A 22,884-nucleotide genomic window follows, 5' to 3' on the forward strand; every position below is an offset into this window, starting at 1 on the left:
CACGTAAACGATTCCCAGCTTGCAAGGTATACAAAACACAGGCAGTGGATTGACTCTGGCCCACGGGCTATACATTGTTGATGCCTATTCTTGGACATGCGAAGTCCGGAGCAATCATTCTCTGACCTCAACGTATTAACGGGCCCTGGGGGTAGATGATACCTTCTGTGGCGAGGATCTGCTCTTTGTGTCTGTCTGCTCCCCCTTTCCCAGGGGCAGCCAGAGTTTCCCATCATGCACCATGCCCACCCGCTCTCAGTCTGACTCCACACCTGCTCCGGGAAGACAAGTCCCCCAGACCCCTCCAATCAGAGCATCACGCCCTTTGGCTCCAGGGACTGGCTTTAGGTTGGTCACGCGACCCGAGCCGAGCCAATCCGTTCTAATCAGAGCCAGTGCCGGGAGATTTGCTTGAGTGTTGGCACCGAGGCGTCTTTTGCTCTCCTCCTGCTGGACCCGATGCCATGAAAATGTCAGCGTGGCACCGCCCAGCACAGCCTCCTGCACGTGACTCTAACCGGGAGAGACATAAGAGGAAAGCAGAAGGGAAACCACCTTCCCCGATGACAAATTTCGCTCAACTCGATCGTCAGCACTCCACGTCTGGTCCGCCAGACCAGCAGCACTGGCACGACTCAGGACCTTATAAAAGTACCCAACTCAGACCTCCTGAATGAGAATCTGCCTCCACGAAGAGTCTCCAGGTGATCTGAGCGCACACGAGTGAGAACGCTTTCCTAGACGTTTACCTTCCGTGAGCCATGCTTGGGTTGGGTTGGGTGGGGTGGGGAGGGTGTGTAACCCAAAGAGCTCTGATCTGTTTCCTGGAGTCCATCGTGGGATTCAGCGCGTTTGCTTACCAGCTCTTACCGACGCGCCCTGGTAACAGTAATGTGAGAGGAATGGCGTTTGAAGTCCGAGAGAGACTCGTCTCCAACCGTGGCTGCACCACGGAATCATCTGGTGGTGCTTGGTCCCACCTCCAGTGATCCGCACTCGATTTGTCAGGGTGACGCCCCAACTGCACCAATTTCTAAACCTCCTGGGTGGTTCACCCGTTCAGCCAGCATTTAGAAATCACCCTCTCGGGTCTCCTTCAGCAGAGGTCGGATGCTTTTTTTTCCAGAAAGGGCTGGCAGTACGGCCGCTGTGGACCACTCAGCATCTGCCCCAACTACTCACTTCTTCCTGTGACCAGCGGAAGGGGTCAGGGATGGACGGGTGTGGCTGCGTCCCCAACAATCTGTACTTAGAGAAGCGAGCACAGGCTGGGTTTGGCCCTGGGGTTGTAGTCTGTGGGTTCCCTGTCCACAGAGTGGCTTCACTGCTTGGGAAAGGCACCTCAGCCTCCTCGCCCGTCAGATATTAGGAGGGGCCGCGTGTCCTGTTTGCTGCCCGGTGTCCATTCTCGTGTTTTCTAGTGAAACGATCCGGAAACCGCTCTGCTCTCAAACTCATGTGGTTTGTGCGGTCGACCCGCATCTTGGTTTGGGTTTTCCCAGAAGGATTCCATTGCAAGTGGTTTATTGGGAGGGGCAGACAACCTCAGTCAGGGGGTGGGGAAGTGAGACAGAGCAGGGCACTCGGGACCACAGCGCGAGGTGTCTGGCCAGAACTGCCGGGCGGGGGAAGGCGCCGTGCCGAGCTGCGTTGACCCACGGGAGGGCCCAGGGCGCTGGAATAAGTCCGTGCCAACTCCCGTTTGTTGTGGGGTAGAGGGCTCCTTGGATGGGGACATGCAAACTCCTCGGTGCGTCTGTCCTGCCGCACAGGCGGGAAGGACGGCTTTGCAGGCGAGACAGAACTCTCAGGTGATAACGTGCCAGTGCGCGAGGAGGTGGGTGAGGCGAGGGCGGGAGGGGACGTCCACGGCATCTGTTCCAGGCCACGCACACTCTGGGCATGTAGCGTCCCTGCCACAGCGACCGCCTCAGGCAGACAGCAGGACCCCACAGGAGCAGTCCTGGCAACGAGACCTTGGTCGCGCTTTCTGGAAATGAGCTGGCTGATCTTCCTGGGCTCGAGGCTTGAACCATTTGGCGAGAGTATAGGCTGCCACACTGCCACCGTGCGTAGACTCAGGGAAGCCAAGAGGCAGAGAAACGGAGTCCCGGAGACAGAGTTGGGTCTGATCGGGCGGACCCGAGGCCAGGACGGATCCTGGATTCTGAGTCACACGGGCCGGCAGATTCTCGCTGTGCTTAAGCCAACTGGGTAGCATTTGGTCACATGTGACCCAAAGAATCCTAATTGATGGATTTCCCAACTTGGTATCAGTGAAGCCTGCTCATCCCAAAGCTGAACAGAAATTGCTTTTGCAATATCTGCCCCGGGCTCCGTGTGAGGGAGGGAGAACTCCGGCAAAGACAGTGGAAGCTGAACCACGCGCCTCTGAAACGCCATCCTCTTGGACCTCCTGGCAAAGCATCCCTACGTGGAGCAAAGCCGAGCTCAGGGATGGCCCTGGACAAAGTCCCAGCGTGCTAGGTGAGAGACCTCGGAGCAAAAGTGCCATCTACCCTCTCACCGTTTTCTCTCCCGGGCTCATTTCCAGCAGCCACAGGGTCGAGCCAGAAGTCGCGGCACGGGTTTGCACTGTGACCCACGCGGGTCAATGACGTGTTGACCTGCCCCGCGATGGTGCTCACCTAGCCCTCTGGAAACCTGATGGGGCCACGGGACTCCCTGTGACCAGCCGCGTGGGTGTGGAAAGTCATTTCCATGCCATCGCTTAGAGAGGCTCGCATGTGACTTTCCACACGTCCGTTCCTCTGTCCCAGAGACCGTGAAGGCCACATGTTCCCTATGTCATAGTTACAAGATGGTGATGCCCCTGAGACGTGGCCCGGAACAGAGCCCCCTACCGGTTGATCCACGAAATATAAGCAAGAATAACTTGTGTTGTGCCGAGCACCTGAGTTTCTGAGGTTGTTTGTGGCGGTAGTCTTGCCTCGCTTATCCGACTAACATACAGAGGGGCCTGACGCTTCCTTATAAAAAAGGAGCAGAGGGGCGCCTGGGTGGCTCAGTCGATTAAGCATCTGACTCTTAATTTTGGCTCAGGTCATGCTCATGGTTGTGAGTTCAAGTCCCACGTCGGGATCTGCACTGACATTGTGGACCCTGCTTAGGATTCTCTTCCTCCCTCTCTCTCTGCCCGTCCCCTGCTCTCTCTCTCTCTCTCTCAAAATAAATAAACATTAAAAAATTTGTTTAAAAGGAGCCTCTTGCACTGCTGGTGGGAATGCAAACTGGCGCAGCCGCTCTGGAAAACAGTGTGGAGCTCCCTCAAAACGTGAAACGTAGAACCACCCTACGATGCACCAATTGCACTCTAGGTATTTATCCAAAGATCACCAAAATGCTGATTCACACGGGCGCTGCACCCCACTGTTTATAGCGTCTCACCCTAACAGGTCCCTGGTCACTGTCAAATTATGGAAGGAGCCCAAAGGAACGCATGACGAATAGATTAAGAAGATGTGGTGTATATGCACAGTGGAATACTACTGAGCGAAGAAAAGGAACGAAATCTTGCCATTTGCAACAACGTGGATGGGACTGGAGGGTATTATGCTAAATGGAATAAGTCCGGCGGAGAAAGACAACTATCAGATGACTTCACTCACAGGTGGAATTTGAGAAACACAACAGATGAACACCGGGGAAGGGAAGGAAAAATAAGATAAAAACAGGGAGGGAGGCAAACCCTAAGAGACTCTTAAATACAGAGAACAAACTGAGGGTTTATGGAGGGGGAACGGGCTAGATGGGGGATGGGCACTGGGTTCTGCTCCTGAAGCCGAGACTACACCGTATTTATGGGAACACAGCAAAAGGAGCAGAAGATAGCAAGAAAAACAAGCAGCACAAATGGAGGGAAATCAAGCACATGGCGAACCGGGATGGGGCTGCAGCGAGCGTGGTGAGGGTCGCAGGGCAGTAACCTGGGCTGAGAGAGGCCAGGCTGATGGTACGGCCCCTCCTCAAGGCACAGGGAGGTGCCAGTGCCCTGGAGCCTCTGGAGGCAGCGCGCGTCCTGGGACAGAGGGGAGGCCCCCCCCGGGGCGCAGGCGAGGTCCCTTACCGTGGCCAGGGGGACGATGGCCGCCAGGTCCTTCTGGCTGATGAAGATCTCGGACACGGCCGTGTCGGTGGTCGCCGTCCGTGGGTACTCCACCTGCCAGGTGATGGGCTGCGTCCCCGAGAGGCTGCTGAAGCTGGCTATTTCGAAGTTCATCTGCACGACCTCGCTGAACGAGCTGCTGCTTCTGGAAGGGAGGGAGCAAAGGAAATAAATGGCTTTTAGCTGACCGTGTTCCGTGCGAGGGCCCTTTTCTCTCCTTCGGGCTGTAACTCGCGTCTAAGGAGAGAGCAGACACCTGTCGGGGACGGTGTGTGGGCGCGGCGGCTGGGACGGAGGGAGCGGCCCCCACGAGGGAGGAACCGGGCAGAGTCTGAAGCGCTGGGTGTTCACAGGTGTCTGGGCCGGTTTGTACCAGCTCCTCAGACAAGCGGTGAATCCCGCGGCCTCACCCCTGCAGAAGGAGCCTGGGGGAACTCTGGACTAAAGAGACTCCCTTTGAGCTGAGTTCGGCGGGTGAGCCCGTCGTGGCAGGTGGCTCGCTCACCACCGTTGATCCGCCCTGGCGTCTCCTCCCGTCCTGTAGGGGCCGACAATCACAGCAGGGCCCTCGGCGCCTGGATGCAGGGCTGAAGGGGGCTGGGGACGCAGGCGGGGGGGGGGGGGCCCGTGACGACGCGGCAGCTCGGAGGACGTGAGCAGTTCCGGGCAGGGGCGGGGGCACCTCCTGCAAACAGCCCAGGTCACTGTGCCGGCCGGCTGGTGCCAGGTTTCCACGCAGCTGCTGCTTTTCTCCACCGGGGTCCTCCCGGCTGCCTCGCTGGCTCATCGCGGCGGCTCTCCTGAGACCGCGTGACCTGCCTCGCACACCCTGACACGGCCTCTTGTGCCTCGACGGAGGGGCCTGTAGCTAGCGGGACTCTGGTTCCCCACGAGGCGTCCTGATCAACACCCTGAATCCGAGGTGAGCCCAGACACGTGTCTCGTTAGCAAGCTTGCCCCAGCAGGTGTGATGCTTTGGGAACCCGCGACCGTCCAAACTTCTCGTTTTTTCAGACACCACGGCGAAGACCCCCGAAAGGGGGAATCGGCTTGCTCACGACCCCGCAGAGTCAAAGGGAAGGCAGCATCTCCAGATCCCTGAACCTGTGCTCTCCACGGCAGCCGGAGGCCAAGTGTGGGGTCACGAGGCACCCAGCGAGCGAGCTTCTCCGGTGAGGGGGTCGGCAGACCGCGGCCCGTGAGTCGAATCCAGCCTGCCGCCCGTCTGCGTGAACCGTTTCGCTGGGACGCGGCCCTGGGTGGGCTTTGCGTGTCGTCTCCGCTGCTTTCGTGCTGCAGGAGCGGGGCCGAGTAGCAGTGTCAGCAGCAGAGCCTAGAGTATTTAGCACCTACACCAGCCCTTGTTGCGGGAGGTCAGAGAAAGGGAACCGGGACAGCTCTCTGAGCTGCCGAATCGACAGAATCGCTACGGGTGGAAATAGGCAGGAAGGAGGCTTTCCAGGCACGCAGCGGAGTCTGCGGGGCAGGATGCTGGTGAGCCGGAAAGCCGGGCAGAGGAGGGCCTGCCGTGCCCGCTTGCCCGCGTGCTGTGCTCCGGAACGTGGGGGGCCGGGCAGCCGACGGCAGTTATCGCAGGCTGGCGTCCCACGTGTTTCCGAGGGAATCGAGGGGAATTTTCCATGGCGCGTCGAGAGGGAAACAGGTCTGCTTACCAACTGCACCCCAGGGCTGCCCGAGTGGCTCAGTCGGTTAAGTGTCTGATTCTTGATCTCGGCTCAGGTCACGATCTCACAGTTCATGAGTTCAAGCCCTGCACCGGGCTCTGTGCTGATGGTGCAGAGCCTGCTTGTCATTCTCTCTCTCTCTCTCTGTCTCTCTCTCTCTCAAAATAAATTAATAAACTTAAAAAACAACAACAACCCTGTACCCCAAACAGAGGCCGGTACCACTACGATGAGTTGCCAGAGAAACCCTTCCCTTTGCTGGGGTGATAAGGACACACCCACCCGATCTTTGAGGGGCTTGCTCAGCAGCCAGAAGGCTAATTCTCCAGCCCATCACCCTCAGCCCTGTTCGGCAGCTGGGGGAGGAGGTGACGGGGAGGTGGCCGCACTGACCAAAGCCCCCCGGGACTCGGGGATCTGCCTCGTGCTCTCCGGGCGGGAAGTGGTACCGAGAAAACCACGGTTTACGGGATGCTGGATACCCCCGTGGGAGGGAACACAAATCCGTTGTCTGGTGCATCCGTCCATGAGCTGTGCAATCTCAAGAACGGATGACTTGCCTTGGAAAATGAGGAAGAAGTGTCTGGAGTCTGGAATGTTTCCAAACTAAGAGAGTCATACTTGGTCCGGCAGCTAAGCCCGCAGGGACCTGAGCCTGCTCGATTCGGCCCCCAGAAATCCTTCCCACCTGCTCTGGCCCGGTCTGTCTCTTCCCTGGGCGACAGGCGGGGCTTTATTTCAGGGGGTCAACTGTGCTCTGTTAGCAAGAACCCCCGCACGGGCATCTCCTTCCTCAGCAGAGCTGGGTATGGGCTGAGTACGCTGGAGACGTCCAGTGGTTGCTTGATAGACTCTGCTCAGTCTATCTTCCTTAGTCACGGGTGAGACAAAAGCCCCAAGACCCTGCTGTGGCCCCACTGGGATGTGCTGGAGTCTGCGACGTGTCTCAACCTGCGCCCATCTTCATTTTCTTAGAAAACTCTATTTTGAGCATCACAGCAGCCGGCACCACCTACTGAGACTAAGTGCTGTCATCTAGACGATTGAAATGATGGCCTTCCCCTTCTCCAGGTAGGACACTGGAATGCAGAAGGGGCAGCTCAACTCAACCCGAGCTGCGTCCTCTTCCGCTGCAATTGTGCGAAAGGGGGTCTCAGTGCCGGACAAGAGAAAAGAGACGCGGAGTTTGCCTTTGCGACTTTGAAAGATATCGTGTTATATGGTTTTTGCGGGCGATAGGTGACTTCCCTAAGGTATTCTCAAGGTAACGTAAGAATAAAGACAACAAGCGACAACTGGGTGGCTCAGTCGGTGAAGCGTCCGACTTCAGCTTGGGTCACGATCTCATGGTTCATGAGTTCGAGCCGCACGTCGGGCTCTGTGCTGACAGTTCGGAGTCTGGAGCCTGCTTCCGATTCTGTGTCTCCTTCTCGCTCTGCCCCACCCCCACCTGCGCTCTGTCTCTCAAAAATAAATACTTAAAAAAATTAAAAAAAAAATAAAGACAACAAGCCACCGTGTATGCAATGTTCTCTGCGTACCAGGCACTGCACCAGGTCCCATGCATATATTATTTCAAATCCCAATAAAATCCCTTTCAGAGGTAATTGTGGTTCCTATTTTGCACAAATGCCAGAGCAGAGCACTTTCTCAGGTCCCTGCACCCAGGAGGGGTGTTTGCACTACGTGGTGCTCAACCAGGGGTGGAAGGCAGTGCCTGGCCAGGTGCCCATCGGGAACCTGCCACAGCCCCCCACTCATGCTGACTCTTGGTTTCAAGATGGAAAAACAATTAGAAGTCACAGTGTGGGGGAAACTCCAGCTTTCCCCGGAGCTGTGCAGAATCCCGGGTCAGAGCGGCATCAGGGTGGCGCTGGGGGCAGAAGGTTGACACAGTTTTGCAGGGGGCTGGGGACCTCAGACCGAGAGGAGCCAGAAGCTGGCCCGTGTTGGCAGGGATCTCGGGAACAGATGCGACAGGATAGGCCAGGCAAGCCCGGCCCGACAGTGAGATGCACCCCAGGGAGGCTCGGGATGAAACATTCTGACTCCAGACGAGGCATTCCTTTGGGAAGAGAGAATCGACTCCTTCGTCGGTTCACTTTTGTGGGACTGTGCTTCTTCCTACCCTCCCTCACCCCACACGGCTTTTACCTGCTTCGTCCCGAAAATCTACATAATGTGACATACCCACAGTAAAGTGAATTGAGCCACACTTTGAAACATGAGACTTTAGGGGCGCTTAGGGGAGAAAGCCATATGGTGCCTGTGGTCCGGCTCTGCTCATCTGAATGGATACGTGGCCTCCTCGCTCCTGCCAACCACTGTCTTGTGGATCATGAAGGGTTTTTTTTTTTTTTTTCTGGAGTTTTTCTATAAAATCTCTGAATTTTAAAATATAAGAACCTCAACCTTTTAGCCATGATGTTGCTCAAATCTGCATCTCTGCTGCCTGTCAGTTTGCGGTCTCTGGCTCAGGAAGGTGGTATCCCTGTCTTCTGGAGGCAGCATTGCAAAGAAGGGCCATGCTCGTTGGACGATGGGGCCCTGAAGACAATGCAGGGGGATGATTTCCAAACTGTGGTCCCAGGACCCTTAGCATACCAAGGGGCAGTGACAGCGGTGGCTGTGGGACTGGAGTTGGTCCTTAACGTCACCCCTGCAGCACCAAAAGCAACTCCACCCCTACGTGTTGTAATATTGGGCCTCCAAGAAGTACTTATTTAAAGGATGGAGAAGAAAACAAGGCACGAGGGAAGGAAGAGAAGGAGGGGAAAGGTAGGAAGGCAGAAGCAAGAGACAGGAGGGAGGAGGAGCCAGGGGGGTGGAGCCAAGACTGTCACGCGAGACTCTGCTAAGGAAACACAGCAAGTGTTACGATCGAGCGCGCTGTGGGTCCTGAGTTCAAATCCTGGCTCCACCAGCTCGGTACCTTTGGGCAACTCAGCCTCCTTTTCCCTGTTTGCAAACTGGAGATGCGACTTGTTCCCATTTCACAGAGTTGGTGTGAGAATAAGGAAATGAGCCAACGGGTGTCACACACTTAGAATGGTTTCGCACCAGCGAACATCAGCAAACATTAACTGTTCTTGTTTTTAGCACAACTTGACAGTGTGTTTGTGCTCAGTGACTTGAGGTTTGACTGCCTAAAGCCACGTTAAAACATGCCCCTCAGGGCTGGTCCAGGAGTCCCTGAGAACAAGCCACAGTAGAGACATAATTCTCCACCATTCATTGCCATCTGGGATTTATTCGGATTTGCGTTTACTCCATAGCTGTCCCCGTCAGACACGATACCACAGTATCACAACTTCCGCTGGCAGATGGAGGCCAAGAAAGGAAGAAATCTGTGTGTGGTTTTGTCCGTCGTCAGTGTCCTCCTGCTGTCTCTGAGCTGATGGAAATCTTTGCTAAGCTTTTGCCTTGAAGGGCCCAAGAGCCCTGCATGTCTGCCCATCTGGGGCCAGTGGTACTGTTGGAGTAATAAAGAGAAGAATTTAAACACTTAAGTGACTCTAGAGAGTGCCTAAGAACCACCACTTGCTAAATCAATAGTGTAGATTTATTGCAGTAACTCTTGAAAGAAATTTTCAAAATTGGCTTAAAAAAAGCTCTTACTCAAAAACAAATAAATTCCCCCAATAGTCATAATCAAGTTTGGACCTGTGGAAACCCAATTTACCAAACCTTTTAGCTACTGAACTCTATCTCGTAAGAAAATGGAGTCTGGGGGGTGTGTTATGGCACCATCAGGACTCCCATTCCCCACTATGGGGTGTACGGGATTTCAACAGCCACTGTTGACAGCATAATGCCTCCAGAAAGAAATGAGGCTAACAAAATGAAGAAATCAACCTTAGAATAGGGAAACCAGTCCAGGAGAACAGAGTCATTCAGCCCGGGCTTCTATTTTATGCATTCTGCTTCATGCGAATTTCATGAAGGCAAAGGACACCCGCTTCCCTTCCAGGAAGACTTTATTAGATAGTTCATTGACCCCAATGTCAACACAGATGCCGAAAGGAACTCCAAGAGCTCTCCATGGTGCTGAAGGAATCACGTCAGGATATGAGTTGCAAGGAACACAAGTCACCTTGGGTTGACTGGCAAAGAAAAGGGAACTTACCAAATGCCTCAAAATTACAAAAAAGTGTGGAGAGAAAGACATGGAGAGTAGGCGGGAGCAAAGGAAACTTAAAAGACCAGAGCCTGGGACAAAACCAGTTGTTTTGTCATCAAAACTGATGGTGCCACAACTAATTTTCTGCTGTCCTGGATTGTTTTTGCATCAGAAGCCCACGCTCAGAGGGCTGAGTGGAGAAATCCGAACGGCTAAGATAACACACCCTAAAAGATACCAGGGCAGCGAGGAAGGATCTCTCGTCCTTGCTGTCTGCAATTACACATAGGCAAAGATGCATGTTAACAGTGCATGGCAGACAGGGGAAGAAAAGCCAGGAAGGTTGCTCTGTTTCCAAGCACCTTTGAACCAGATTAGGAGTTTGGATTTAAAAAAGAAACATCCACCTTCTCTCTATGTCAGCCCCCAAAGCCTGAAATGTTATAGGAGCGGATACATGTATGAAGGGGTGAGGAAAGTGAGTTCTCTACTGCGAGCGTTCTCCTGCAAATCCCATTGATACCGATGACAGGGCTTCAGAGGAGAATCGCAGCCCTCATGAAAACAATCTGAGCCTTCTCGTCCTACAAAGCAGGGCTTTCAGACTTGGCTGCATGTTAGAATCACCTGCAGAGAGTAAGGGAAAAATGATTGATACCTGGGTCTACCCTGGACCAATGGAATCAGAATCTCAAGAGGTGACACTCAGACACTAGGATTTTTAATGCTCAGGTGATTGTAATGTGCGGCCACGGCATCAGCAATTACAGCTACCCACAAAAAGTTTCTCTCTCTGTGACTTCCAAGCACTTCACTTGTAAATTATTATTACTTTTTTGCTTCCCGGCGTCTATGTAGCAATTGTACTGGGTAGGTGTTACGACCACGGGCTCTGAAATCAGACACGCAGGTTTGATTTCTGACTTTGCTCCTCAGTGGGGTTGGGAACGATCCCGGGTGAGTTACTTAACCCTTCAGTTCTCAGCCTTGGTGGCAATCTTGAATGACTTGGTGGAGGAGGTTTAAAAAATTCTGATGTCTGAGTCTCACCTCTGGGATCTTACCTTCAGTGGTCTGGAGTGAAACCGGGCATTCTTAGGGACTCTGCAGATGATTCTAATACGCAGCAAGGTTTGAGAACTGCTCATTTCACCTCTGTAAGAACTGGCTTCTTGATTTGTGCTAAGCCAACCTCACGAGGCTACTGCAGGGATAAATGGTATAGCACGCGTGTAGAGCTTAGAACACACAATCGCAACTATGTTACCACTATAATATTTCTGCTGTTCAGTAACCCCGAAGGACTTGCAAACCTTTGTCCTCTTGGGGCCACAAGACCTGGGATTTGCTGAAAGCAGCAGGTGGGGGGAAAACAGGACCATACCCAAGCCCCCCAGGTCCTGACCCAACGTCCCCCCACTGGGTGTCAGATTCACGTCCACTCTGCGCCTGGATTTGGCTGGAGCACATCCTGCCACTTATTTTCCTTGCTACAGCATGATGGGTGAGTGTGAGCCCAGGTTTTGGAGGCAAAGCCTTGGATATGAATCCCACACTTAGCCTGGGGTCATTATGCATATCACTCATGTGTCAGTTTCCTCATCTCTGAAATGGGGATATACACTCTGGTCTTGCAGGGTGTTGTGCATATTCAGGCAGATAAATGTGCAAGCTTAACCCACCCTGGGAGCCTGGCACACAGCTGTGTAAATGTTGGCAACTAATCCAATTAGTAAAATAAACTGGGGTCTGTGAGAGGGACACGGGTAAGCTGAACGAAACTGTGGGCCAAGGAGAACCCTTGATAGGTGAGGAGAAGGCAGGAAGGTGCCCAGTTCCTCTCGATCCCTGTGGGATCCTTCCCCAGACTCCCCCTGGCTCCAGGGATCTCTGGGCCACACAATGGCACAGTTGTGGAATGCTTTCCTGCTAGCTTTTATTTTCCATGCACGCTGCAGTTTCCCGAACCTAACACGCCAGGAATGTATGCTATATTAATTGGCAAGCAGCTGAAATTTTAGCTAAATTGGGTCACGCTTCAAGAAATACAGCTGCCAAGAGGACCTCGGAGGTCTGGGTAGGAGAGGCATGGACCCGGAAGACATCCCAAGGTTCTTAGGGTTCTGCAGCACCATGGTGGGTTTCCTGGTGCCGCCACGGTGGTCCCTATCCCCAGGGGAAAGCACTGGGTCCATCCCGTCAGATCCAGTTGGGTCGTGGGGATGCCCAGATGCAAGACCGCATGGAGACAGAGTGGCCCAGCCATCCTATCTCCAAGTACTCTACCGAATACATTTAGGTCTATAAGAGAGTCTAGGGAAAAACAACAGAGGAATTGCCCATGGGTGTCCTATTTATTATGATAAATTAGAGTTGTTTGAAGACAACGAACTTGGGACAGTTTGTTACACAGCAACAGAGAGGGGATGTGGGCCCTGACAGTTCTTTCGAGACCTTAGATTATCCTCTGTGCTTTCCCAGTGGGATATGGCAGAGGTTGAACAGAATCAGCTTGGGGTGCAAGGAGCAGGGAGGAGGAGGAGTCCACCCCACTGCCTGGCCCCCAAAGGCCCTGAGTGGCGCAGGGGAGCGGCAGAATTTTCACCGAGTTCCAGGGAAGGTACTGAAGTCCACTGACAGAACAGAGGCGGACCCCAACCTGGCCTCAGTCTCCCGCAGAGGGGCACCTGGGGTGCTCTCAGAGGTCAGGTAGAAGCCTGGAAACCTCATGAACATCAGCATCAAACAATGACCACGCCCAGCACAGGGTGGCATCCCTGCGGATGAAGCCAGAAGAGGGAACATCTATCTGAAGACCCAATTCCATAATCCACAGTCACCCGACTCTTCCCACTGGGTGAATATTGAAGAAAGTCAGGCCAAGCTTGACAAACTGCCGGGCTGTGTTTGAATGTGAAATGCCTCAGCAAGCTTGGAATCGACCAGATTAACTTTTCTGCTCCGGAGCAGCAGGGGGGCTTAAGGCGCAAGGACAGATGAAGGAAGAGAGTTGTATACATTGTTTCGCACACTAGAGGTTGCAGATTGTTGAATATGGTGTAACAAACGTTCACTGACTGACAATTCTGAGCCTCTCCTCGGGATTAGCAATTGGGAAGTAACTTTCATCCTCCGTATCTTGATAATTCCGTGTCTCTCTCTCTCCTTACACTGTTCCTTGTCTACCATTTTCTTCCCGGATTTTTCTATTTTGGCCTCCTTAGTATTACTCAAAGACACCAAGCTTCTTTCTACCTCAGTGCCTTTGCACTTGCTTGCCCCAGACGTCTTGGTGGCTCACCCACCGCTGCATTCGCCCTATTATGCACGGCTCACTCAGCCGCCTTATCTGTATCGCCACACAACACATTAGACATTTAGATGCATTTGGTCATTTACCATCTGCTTCCCTCTTCTCAACGCTCACTGTTCTATCCTCATGATACATCACAGCGCTGACCATAGGAGGTGCTCAGTAAATATTTGTTGAATGAATAATGAATGAGTGATGGCTCCAGGAGCCAAGTGCGCTGATATTCACACTTTTCTTTCCTTCCACTGGTCAGGTTAATATTAATTTCGACTCTGGGAAGGAGGCAGAGCCTCTGCTTGGTGGAGACAGGGGGGCAGACGCATCCTTTGAAGCTATCAGCCTTCCCAGAAGGGTTGAACTCCTTCCAAGAGCGAAGCCAAAAGCAGAGCCCATTGGAGACCTTCCAGGAAAGACACGCTCCAAGGTCCACTACTAAAACTTCGCATTTTCCAAATATCACAGAAGACAGGAGTTGGAGCTGCTCCAAAGCTTGCTATTGAATTTTATGCCTGCTGAGCTCCACTAAATACATAATGAGAGGCTGAATTAACTATGCAAAAGTATAATTTACAGTTAATGTTTGTAATTGATGAGTTGAGGGTCTCAGTGGCACAGCGAGAGCCGTTCGAACTCGAGGAACCGGAGGAGACGGGGGATGTTTTCGCAAAATGGCAGGCGTGCTCCGCTCAGCACCGAGCCGTCCGCCCATCGAACGCTCGCCAAACATCTGCTTTTTGTGCCAGCCACCGTCCTCCCACGCCGCGGACGCGGAGTGAAGGCACCGCATCCGCAGCGGGTCACGGGCCTCCACAGGAGCCCCCCCAAGCCCGGTATCGGTTCCCCAAGTAGTAGGCTAAAGACACAGGGAGGAGACCGACCAGAGAGAACGCAGATGCCACACCTCGTGGGGCCTCTCTGCTCTCGTCCCTGGTCATTTTCTGAGCGGAAAATGGAGTGGAGAAAGGAGTCTAATTGTTGCTCTCCCACTTCCCTTTTTACTGGGGGGGGGGTCAACAGTACCCCCACTCAGGGAAAAGCTACACAAACAATCCCTGCCCACTTATCTAATATCCTCAGACCCAGCTGCGTGACAGAATCACTTAGTGAGCTTTTACAAAACACCAAGGCTTTTATTCATTGCATTTAAAATGTTTCGTTTAAATTCAAGTTAGCTGACATACAGTGTAGTATTGGCTTCAGGAGTAGAACCCACTGATTCATCACTTACATGTGACCCCAGGGCTCATCCCGACAAGTGTCCTCAGTGCCCACCCCCGCCCCCCACCTCCTCATCCCCAGGAACTCTCAGTTTGTTCTCTGCATTGAAGAGTCTCTTATGGTTTGCCTCCCGCTGTTTTTATCTTACTTTTCCTTCCCTTCCCCTGTGTTCACGAGTTTCTCAAATTCCACATATGAGTGATAGCATGTGATATCTGTCTTTCTCTGACTCATTTCGCCCAGCATAACACCCTCCGGTTCCATCCACGTAGTTGCAAATGGCAAGATTTCATTCTTTTTGATTGCCGAGTCATACTCCATTGTATCTATATACCACATCTTCTTTATCCATTCATCCCTCGATGGACATTTGGGCTCTTTCCATACTTTGGCTGTTGTCGATAGCACTGCTATGAACGTTGGGGTGCGTGTGCCCCTTCGAGTCAGCATTTTTGGATCCTTGGTTTAAATACCTAGTAGTGCAATTGCTGGGTCGTAGGGCAGTTCTATTTGTAACTTTTTGAGGGACCCCCACACCGTTTTCCAGAGCGGCTGCACCAGTTTGCATGCCCACCAACAGTGCGGGAGGGCTCCCGTTTCTCCACATCCTCGCCAACATCTGTTGTTGGCTGAGTGGTTGACATCAGCCACTCTGATGTGGACCGGGAGAAGAAATATTGCTGAAATGTCGATACTACCCAAAGAAATCTACGTGTTCAAAAAACCCCAATGCATTTTTAAAAACACCTCCTGGGGCGCCTGGGTGGCTGAGTAGGTCGAGCGTCCGACTTCAGCTCAGGTCACGATCTCGCGGTCCGTGAGTTCGAGCCCCGCGTCGGGCTCTGGGCTGATGGCTCAGAGCCTGGAGCCTGGTTCCAATTCTGTGTCTCCCTCTCTCTCTGCCCCTCCCCCGTTCATGCTCTGTCTCTCTCTGTCTCAAAAATAAATAAACGTTAAGAAAAATAAATAAATACATACATAAATAACACCTTCTCCTCTCTCCCCTTCAGATCCAACTGGCCTATCCCGGCAAGGATACTGAGTCTGGCAGCACCAGAGGGGAAATCATTTTTTTGGTTTTCTGATAAATCTTCTTAGGGTATCTCTAAGTGCAGCCAGGGTGAAGAAAAAACGCTCATTGTTTTTTGTTTTCTAAAGGGACTAGATTCCAATATAGAGACTTATTTCACAGCAAACTCAGCAGCAGCAAGAGGGCAAAGTTGAATGCAGACCCTCGCACCCACCCTCCCTCCCTGCCCGACTCTCCCAGCGCTGTGGGAAGCCCCAGCCAGCCCCGGGAGGACTCGGTTTCCCGGATCCTGCTCGCTCTGTGCTCATCAGTCAGGAAATCGAGGCCACGCCAGGTAGTTCCGCGAGGAGGTTTCACGGCAGTTGTAAAGGCGTTGGGTGGGCAGACAAGGCAGAGGGATGGGGAAGCACCGAGAGATTATTGTTGGCAGGAAGCTCTTCTCGCAGCGGGTGGGGGTGGTGCCACCAGGAGCTGGGTCACCCCTGCAGCCACGCGGACAGCTTCCTGGAGGAGCCGGAGCCACAGGGAAGGACCCAGCGCCCGAGACAGCGCCGCGACCCCTTCCTTCCTTCTTACTTGAGTCTCTCGCCCGGGCCTCCCACCGGCTGAAAGTAGCCAGAAGCCGGCTGGCATGGGGTCCTGGAAACCGGCCAGTGTGGAGGGGTCACAGGGTGACAGGAGGGCAGGGAATGGCAGACGGCTGGCACGCGCTCCCTCCAAAGCCCCCGCGCACCCCCCCCAGCTTGTCACAATGTCCCACGCACCCCCTGGGAAGTCTGCAGACCGGTCGGCTCCGTTGGTCGGAATGAGGTAGACGGTCTCTAAACAGACATCCGCTGAGTATCCACTGGAAGCCTGGCTCCATGCTGGCTGATGCAGAGCCAGGAAGGCGAGGTTCTTCCCTTGAGACGGGTTTTACTGTGGGATCAGACAGTGAGCTGAGGCAGGAGCAGCGAGTGGGGGTGGGGAAGCCAGGGGAGCGGGCAAGGGGCATCTGAGGAGGAGGAGACACGGTGGGGGGAGGTCCTTTACGGAAGGAAGGAGGACCGGCAGGCTAGAGTGTGAGCACAGGTGTAGACACAACCCCCGGGAGGCAAGCCGGAGGCGAGGCCAGTGCCCTGTGTGACTGCGAGTGGTGCAGGGGGTGGGCGGTCACGCACACATTTCCTCTAACATTTAAAAACCTGTGGCTTTTGGGGCACCCGGGTGGCTCAGTCGGCGAAGCGTCCGACTTTGGCTCAGGTCATGATCTCGTGGTCCATGAGTTCGAGCCCGCGTCGGGCTCTGTGCTGACAGCTCGGAGCCTGGAGCCTGCTTCCGATTCTGTGTCTCCCTCTCTCTCTGCCCCTCCCCTGCTCATGCTCTGTCTTTCTCTGTCTCAGAAATAAATAAGCATCAAAAAAATAAAAAAAAATAATAAAAACCCGTGGCTTTAATAAAATGCCAGGTCAATGTTTTATGTTTAAAAAAAAAAAAAAAAGAAAAAAAATTGAGAAGGCATCACATTGGGTGCACCTGCTCAGGGGTCAGCTCTTCTCACTCAGCCCCCAGTCGGTTTCCAGGAGGGTCTGAGGAGGAAGGGTCTGGGGTTTGAGACGGCAGGACAGACAGGGCAAGGCCTGGGCAGACGGCAGAACGTCTAGGGAAGGACGTGGGGTGTTACTGGAAGAGGAAAGGGTTGGCTTCCCATTCGGGGAAGATGCCTCGGGTCTCAGGGAGCAGAGTGGGCAGCTCGGGGCCGAAGGATGTGGCCGGATGCGGAGGGGGAGAGACCTCCTTAGTGCTCGTGATGGAGGGGACACGGGACATCAGGCAGTGAGGAGTCGACCAGACTCAGCGACAGGAGCTCCTTCCTCTAACCATCTTCCTTGGACGCTTGTGTGTGGGTTGAAAAGAAGGAACACTCGGCCTGATGCTAAGAGCTCCAGCCACTAAAGTAATGGCGGCTGTCCCCTTGTGGCCCGTGCCTCCATGCACCCACTCCTCCGTGTCCTCGCTGCCAGCTCCGTCACCCAGGCCCTCGTCCTCTTTCTCCGGACCGTTGCGGTTGCCTGTTCCCCCAGAGGCCTCTCTCGTCTGCTCCTTTCTGTAAAACAACTCAGAGGGCCACGCGCATCCTTAAAGTCCCTCTGGCTTCCTTCCACGGTGACCATACAACTGGGGTCCCTGCCTGGACGCGTCCCCTCCCTCCCATCTCACGTGCTGCCCTCTCCCCCTTGGTCACCGTGCTGCGGCCGCACCGGGACTCTCTCTGCTCCGCAGCCGTGGCGAGCCCACGCCCACCTCTGTGTCTGCTGTTCCCTCCGGCTGCTCTTTGCGTGGCCCTGCGTGGCTCCGACTTGTCACTTAGCAAGAAGCCAGCGCCTCCCAACACGTGCGGCTCCAAGAGATGCTCCCACTGCCCTATGCTCCAGGAGAAATGTCTGCCCTACGCTCCAGGAGAAGCATCCCCAGCTAGGTTTTCACTCCCGCGCTGGCCACTGCTGGGGAGATTCTTTGGCCCTCCTTTGCTCATTTTCTGTCTTCCTCACCAACATGCAAGCTGTCTGAGAGGAGAAACTTGGGCTGTCTCAGTCTCTGCCGTACCCCCGAGGCCGGGGATGGTTCCTGGGGACGCAGGTGGAGGTGAGCACGTCTCCATTAGGGAAATGAGTGGATCCGCTCCTCTGCTCTACCCCCAGCCCCGTCACTCCTGGGTGACCTCACCCGTTAGGTCAGCCAGCCATCCTGTAAACCTCCCTGTTCTTTCCTTGCAGCGCCTTCTGGAAGCATTCCAGAAGAAGGGCACAGGCTGAGCTCACTTGGGGAAGTGAAAGTAAGCAGGACAGTTGGTGGGGAGAAGGAAACTCACTTCTGGAGGCGGGCTGTTGGGCCGCAGAGCGAGCCGTCCCTCAAGAATCTGCCCTCGTCGTTGGCTCGCCAGGGAAAAGAAATGCTGCTTTGGAACCCAGGGGCGGCCCAGCTTCCCTTGCAGACCCCCTTCTCTGGGTTCCAGAGGCCTTTCCGCGTCCCGGGGACAGGCACGGGGCCAAGCCTCCCTCTCGATCGACCAGTCTGCACCGGTCGGCACACCCAGCTCAGGAAGAGCTTTTATAAAGTGCCCCGACAGCGTCCCTAATAGAACTAGACGGGCTGCAGAGAAGTGCCTCCATCACAGGGAGAGAGGTCCTCTGTCACACCAGTGGCTGCGGGTCCACAGGAGACAACAAAGCATTTCACTAAGTCAGTGTTGACAGACAGATGCCAGCAGGAAGAGCTCGCGAGCGGGGACGGGGAAGTCTAGCGGGGCCGTCCTGCTGTGTGTGTGGGGGTGTGTGGGGGGTGCAGATTCTTCACGCTGAGCCTCCCGTCGCCCCAGGACCCACATGAGAGGCAGCCCAGTGTGACAGGCCAACTGGGGAAGGGATCCAGAAAATGCCCGTAACCCTGACGTCGTGGGTATTTCTTGCTTCTGAGCCTCCCAGCGTCCATCCAGTTTGTACGACTGAATAGCATGGAATCGTCCTGCCCCTCGGACACTGAGCTGCGAAGGGAGATTCATTTCCGGTGGTAATTGGCCCCCACCTTAAAGGCCGCAAGGTGAAGCGGCTGCCCTTGTCCTGCCCCGTGGCTGGGCCGGGTGGATGCACCCTTCTGGGACGTTGCCGACACGTGTGGCCAAGAAGGGAGACACGAAGAACGGCCCAGCCAGCTCATTACTCCGGCCGCCGCTGGCTGGTCTTTCTGGCTCAAGGTCCCTGCTACGCCTTGGTCTGTATTTCACTGGTTCTGTCCTTTCCCAAGTCCGCGTTCTGCCTCTCAGGGTCCTGTGACCTCCTGCGACTTTAGCTACCCAGATTCGGTTTCTGTAGCTTTGCAGCCACCGGCCATGAGCAGCACCCCCGGGTCACCCTGGCCTCTGCCTGGGCCTCAGTCTCCCCTTTAGTAGAAGGAGGCTGTGGTCCAAGGACCAGGTGTCCCTGCGCTTGAAGCTCTGTGCACAGTGGGGCTTATCCCACACCAGACGTCAGCGATTTGGGGAAGCCAGAGCCTGGAGACGATGGGGCTTCGGAAGGCGCCCCTGCCTCCCTCCCGTTATTGGGGAGCCGCGTCCGACGGTTCCTTGTTTTCCAACATCAGGATGGTCTGGCTTGAAAGGCGGGCCGATGCCCTGAGCAAGTGTCTGCCCTGTGAGCCGTCACCAGAAACAGCAAGAGAACCAGACATCGGGGGTGGGGACGGGGGGGAATGCAGCGGACGGAAAGTGAATGGAGGGCCAAAAGGGCGTTGCCCCACTTTGCTCTCGGGGGACCAGTGTCTTCTCTCAGCGTGGCCGACCCCTCCGACCCACCGTAGGAAGGGAACGCATGCTGGTGAGCGGCTCTCTCCCTCCTCGGTCGTGAGGGACGGACCACCGCCGAAGCCCCCGTCCCTGGAGCAGCCGCCACGGAGAGCTCGGGGGGGATGTTCCGAATCAAAGGCACCGAGGCCGTCCCTGTTTAGCGGAGGCAGCCCAAGGGGGCCAGTAATTTGGAAAACGCCGTTCTTGGGTGTCTGGAAGCCGTGCGCGAAGACAGAGTAAAGATGCAGAAATGAACCGCGTCCTTCGAGAAATCAGTTTCAAGCCTGCAATTTCGTCTCAGAATAAACTCCGTTTATGTGGACTCCCTGGACGGAGGGCTGCGGGGAATTGACTAATACTGTGTTTGCAACGGAGATGGAAACATCATCCTCGCTGCAAAACGGTTTCAATCCCAGAGCCCTCGCGTGCCCGGGTGTCGGGGAGCCAGCTCGACAGCTTGTTCTGGCTCATTTTCTGCGGGTCTCGGCCTGGCCTGGGAGGGCCGGGGGCTCCGAGCTCCCCCAGGCGCGGGCCGGGAGGTCTCCAGCCACCTCCGCTTGCAGGGCGCCCCGTGCACACCTTCACCGCCGAGCCACCGAGCCACGGCACCGGGTTTGGGGGGGGCCCGGGGACCTGGTGGTGTCGGAACAGAGACCCTGTTTCTGCGGGAGGTTTCCTTCTGGCGCAGGTGTGGTGGGGGCCGGCCGCGAGGGTGGGGAGGCCGGCAGCATCGGAGCCAGGCCCGGAGGGGACGCCTCAGCGGCCGGGAGGAGGAAGGAAACATGCCCGAGGCTGCCCGGGTAGGTGAACGGTAAAAAGGAGTACCGTGTGCCCCAAAGCGCCTTCCGCTCGGCCTGCGGTGAGGGACCCCGCGCTGAGCCGGGCACCCAGGCCCCGAGGCGGCCACGGTGGCAAGGAACAGGTGGCACTTCCGTGGCCCCGGCCGTGTGCCTGCCTCCGCTCCACACATTTCACGGGACCACGTAGGATTCAGAAGACTCCTCGAGGTGAGCAGTGCCGTTATCCCCGCTTTCCAGATGGGGAAACTGAGGCGTGGAACGTCAGGCACCTGGCCCAAGGCTGCGCTGGTAATGGGGAGATGGGACATTGGTCCAGGCCGTCCCGTGTTCGGGCGTCAGGCAGCCACTCGGAGCCTCGGGGAGTCCATGCCGAGCGGAACCCCTGCTGCCTGGGTGTCGGGCGATGATTCTGGCATTTCTGTGCCCCCCGAGCCGGCCTTTCCTGCTGTGCAAACCGCCCTAGGCACCGGAGGCCGCTTTCCTGTCCAGGAGAGTGGAGACAGCGTCGTGCTGCAGGGCAAGGCCTGGACAGGTGTGCCCGCTGCCCTTGTAAGTTTGGGGTGTCCTTGTAAGCCCAGCATGTCTCGGAGACCCCTCCGTGGCCCCCACCCCACGCAGGGCTGTTCTGTGTCACCACCGCTGGCTTGGCCCCAATACCAGACAGCGGGGGCTTATGAGCAACGGAAATGTCTGCGGGGAAAAGCATTCCAGGCAGAAGGAACAGAGCAGGCGAAGACTGGGTCACGGTCAAGGCACAGCAGAGCCGCGGTGGCTGGGAGGCACGTCGAGGGGAGAGAAGGAGGAGAGGGGAGCAAGGAGGCCCGCGGGGTCCACGTCTCTCCCTGGGGGCTTTGGTTCTCACTCCGAGGGGGGAGGGAAGCAGGAGGAGGCTTGAGCGGAGAGGGGACATGATCTCATTCAGGTTCACGGGGCTCCCCCTGTGTGCTGTGCAGGGAGTAGACGGTCCTGAAACACGGCCCGGCCACATAGGTTGGATAATGCCTGAAGTCAGCACCGTCCTCCCCGCACATCAAAGGGGGCCCTTGTTGGCCGCGAGTCCAAGATCAAGGTGCCCGCAGATTCAGTGGTGAGGCCCCTTTCCTGCTCCCACGGCGGAGACAGGGTGAGGGAGCCCTGGGCCCCCATCGCCTGGTCCCCAAGCTCCCGCCTCCTAACCATCACCTGAGGGGTTAGGTTGCAACATCTGAATTGGGGGGGACACCGCATTCAGTCCACAGCCCCCAGCCACCGCAGCCTGGGACCCAGTGGTGGGATGGGGACACTGTTGAGTGCACGGAGCTCCTGCCGCTGGCCGTACTGAGTAATAAATTGTTGAAATCTCTCTGTATCCGTTGTTTCTTTGCCAGGTGAATTTATGGAAGCCTGGCAAGCAAACCTTAGGAACCGCTTGCCCATTTCACATTCAGCCTCCTGAATTAATGCTAAAAGCAGGCAATAAATAATCATGTGAACATATGACTATAAACTGCTAAAATACTATAATGAGGAGGTACCTAGGGAGCTTACAGAGTGGGGTGGGAGATGTGGGGAGAGGCAGGGAAGGTCAAGAAAATCTGGGCAGTGAGTAGAGCCTTGCTAAAGCAAAGCTAGCAGAAGGGGCAGCATGTGCAAAGGCCCTGAGGTACACAGGACAGAGTGAGGGCATGTGCAGATGGAGGTCTGGACAGAGGGATACAAGCTGTAGCAAGGTCTGACTTTGATCCTGAGGGCCCAGGGAGGCCCCCTCGAGGTTGGGAGCAGGGGAGTTGCCAGGAGACGGTTGATGGGTGGGTCCTCACGCTCTGCTAAGTCCTGCTTTTTTTGCGTGTCTCTTGCCTTTGTGGCTCGCATCAGGAGAGCTGCCTGTGTTTGCTGTCTGGCTGGGGAGTCCGCTAGGCCCTCTCCACGCGGGGAACCAGCATGAACATCCAGGGCCATCGTGGAGCACGACACACACTGGCACCTCTGTCTGCCGTCCAGTTCCAGCAGCTGGCACAGGCAGCGGCAGCCCGGAGCCCTTCCCCAAAGGTCCTCGCAAAATCGGTGCGAACCTGGTCCCGCAGGAGATAGACTCGTAAGTTTGCAGACACGACCCCTGACGCTCTCTTCACCCCCCTTCACACACCAGGCCAGGGCTCGGGCTCCTGCAGCCCAAGGTGACTTTCAAAGCTCCAATCACTCGTCAATAAATTGGAAAGCAGATCGAGAAATACACACACACGCGTATATCGGAAGGGGATCTTACGGCCACCCACTGCTTAGGGCTTGAAA

General features: G+C 55.4%; 1 protein-coding gene across 1 annotated transcript in view; it reads right to left on the bottom strand.

Moving 5' to 3' along the window:
• The window catches only part of TMEM132C (transmembrane protein 132C), a 308,076-nt gene that overhangs the window by 64,902 nt on the left and 220,290 nt on the right, over positions 1-22,884 (bottom strand). The window contains 1 exon segment of the mRNA XM_019433797.2: positions 4,088-4,271. Within this exon segment, the coding sequence (XP_019289342.2) occupies positions 4,088-4,271 (184 nt within the window).

This window comes from Panthera pardus, unplaced genomic scaffold (assembly GCF_024362965.1).
Source record: "Panthera pardus isolate Hobbes unplaced genomic scaffold, ASM2436296v1 HiC_scaffold_14, whole genome shotgun sequence".
Taxonomy (NCBI): Eukaryota; Metazoa; Chordata; class Mammalia; order Carnivora; family Felidae; genus Panthera; species Panthera pardus.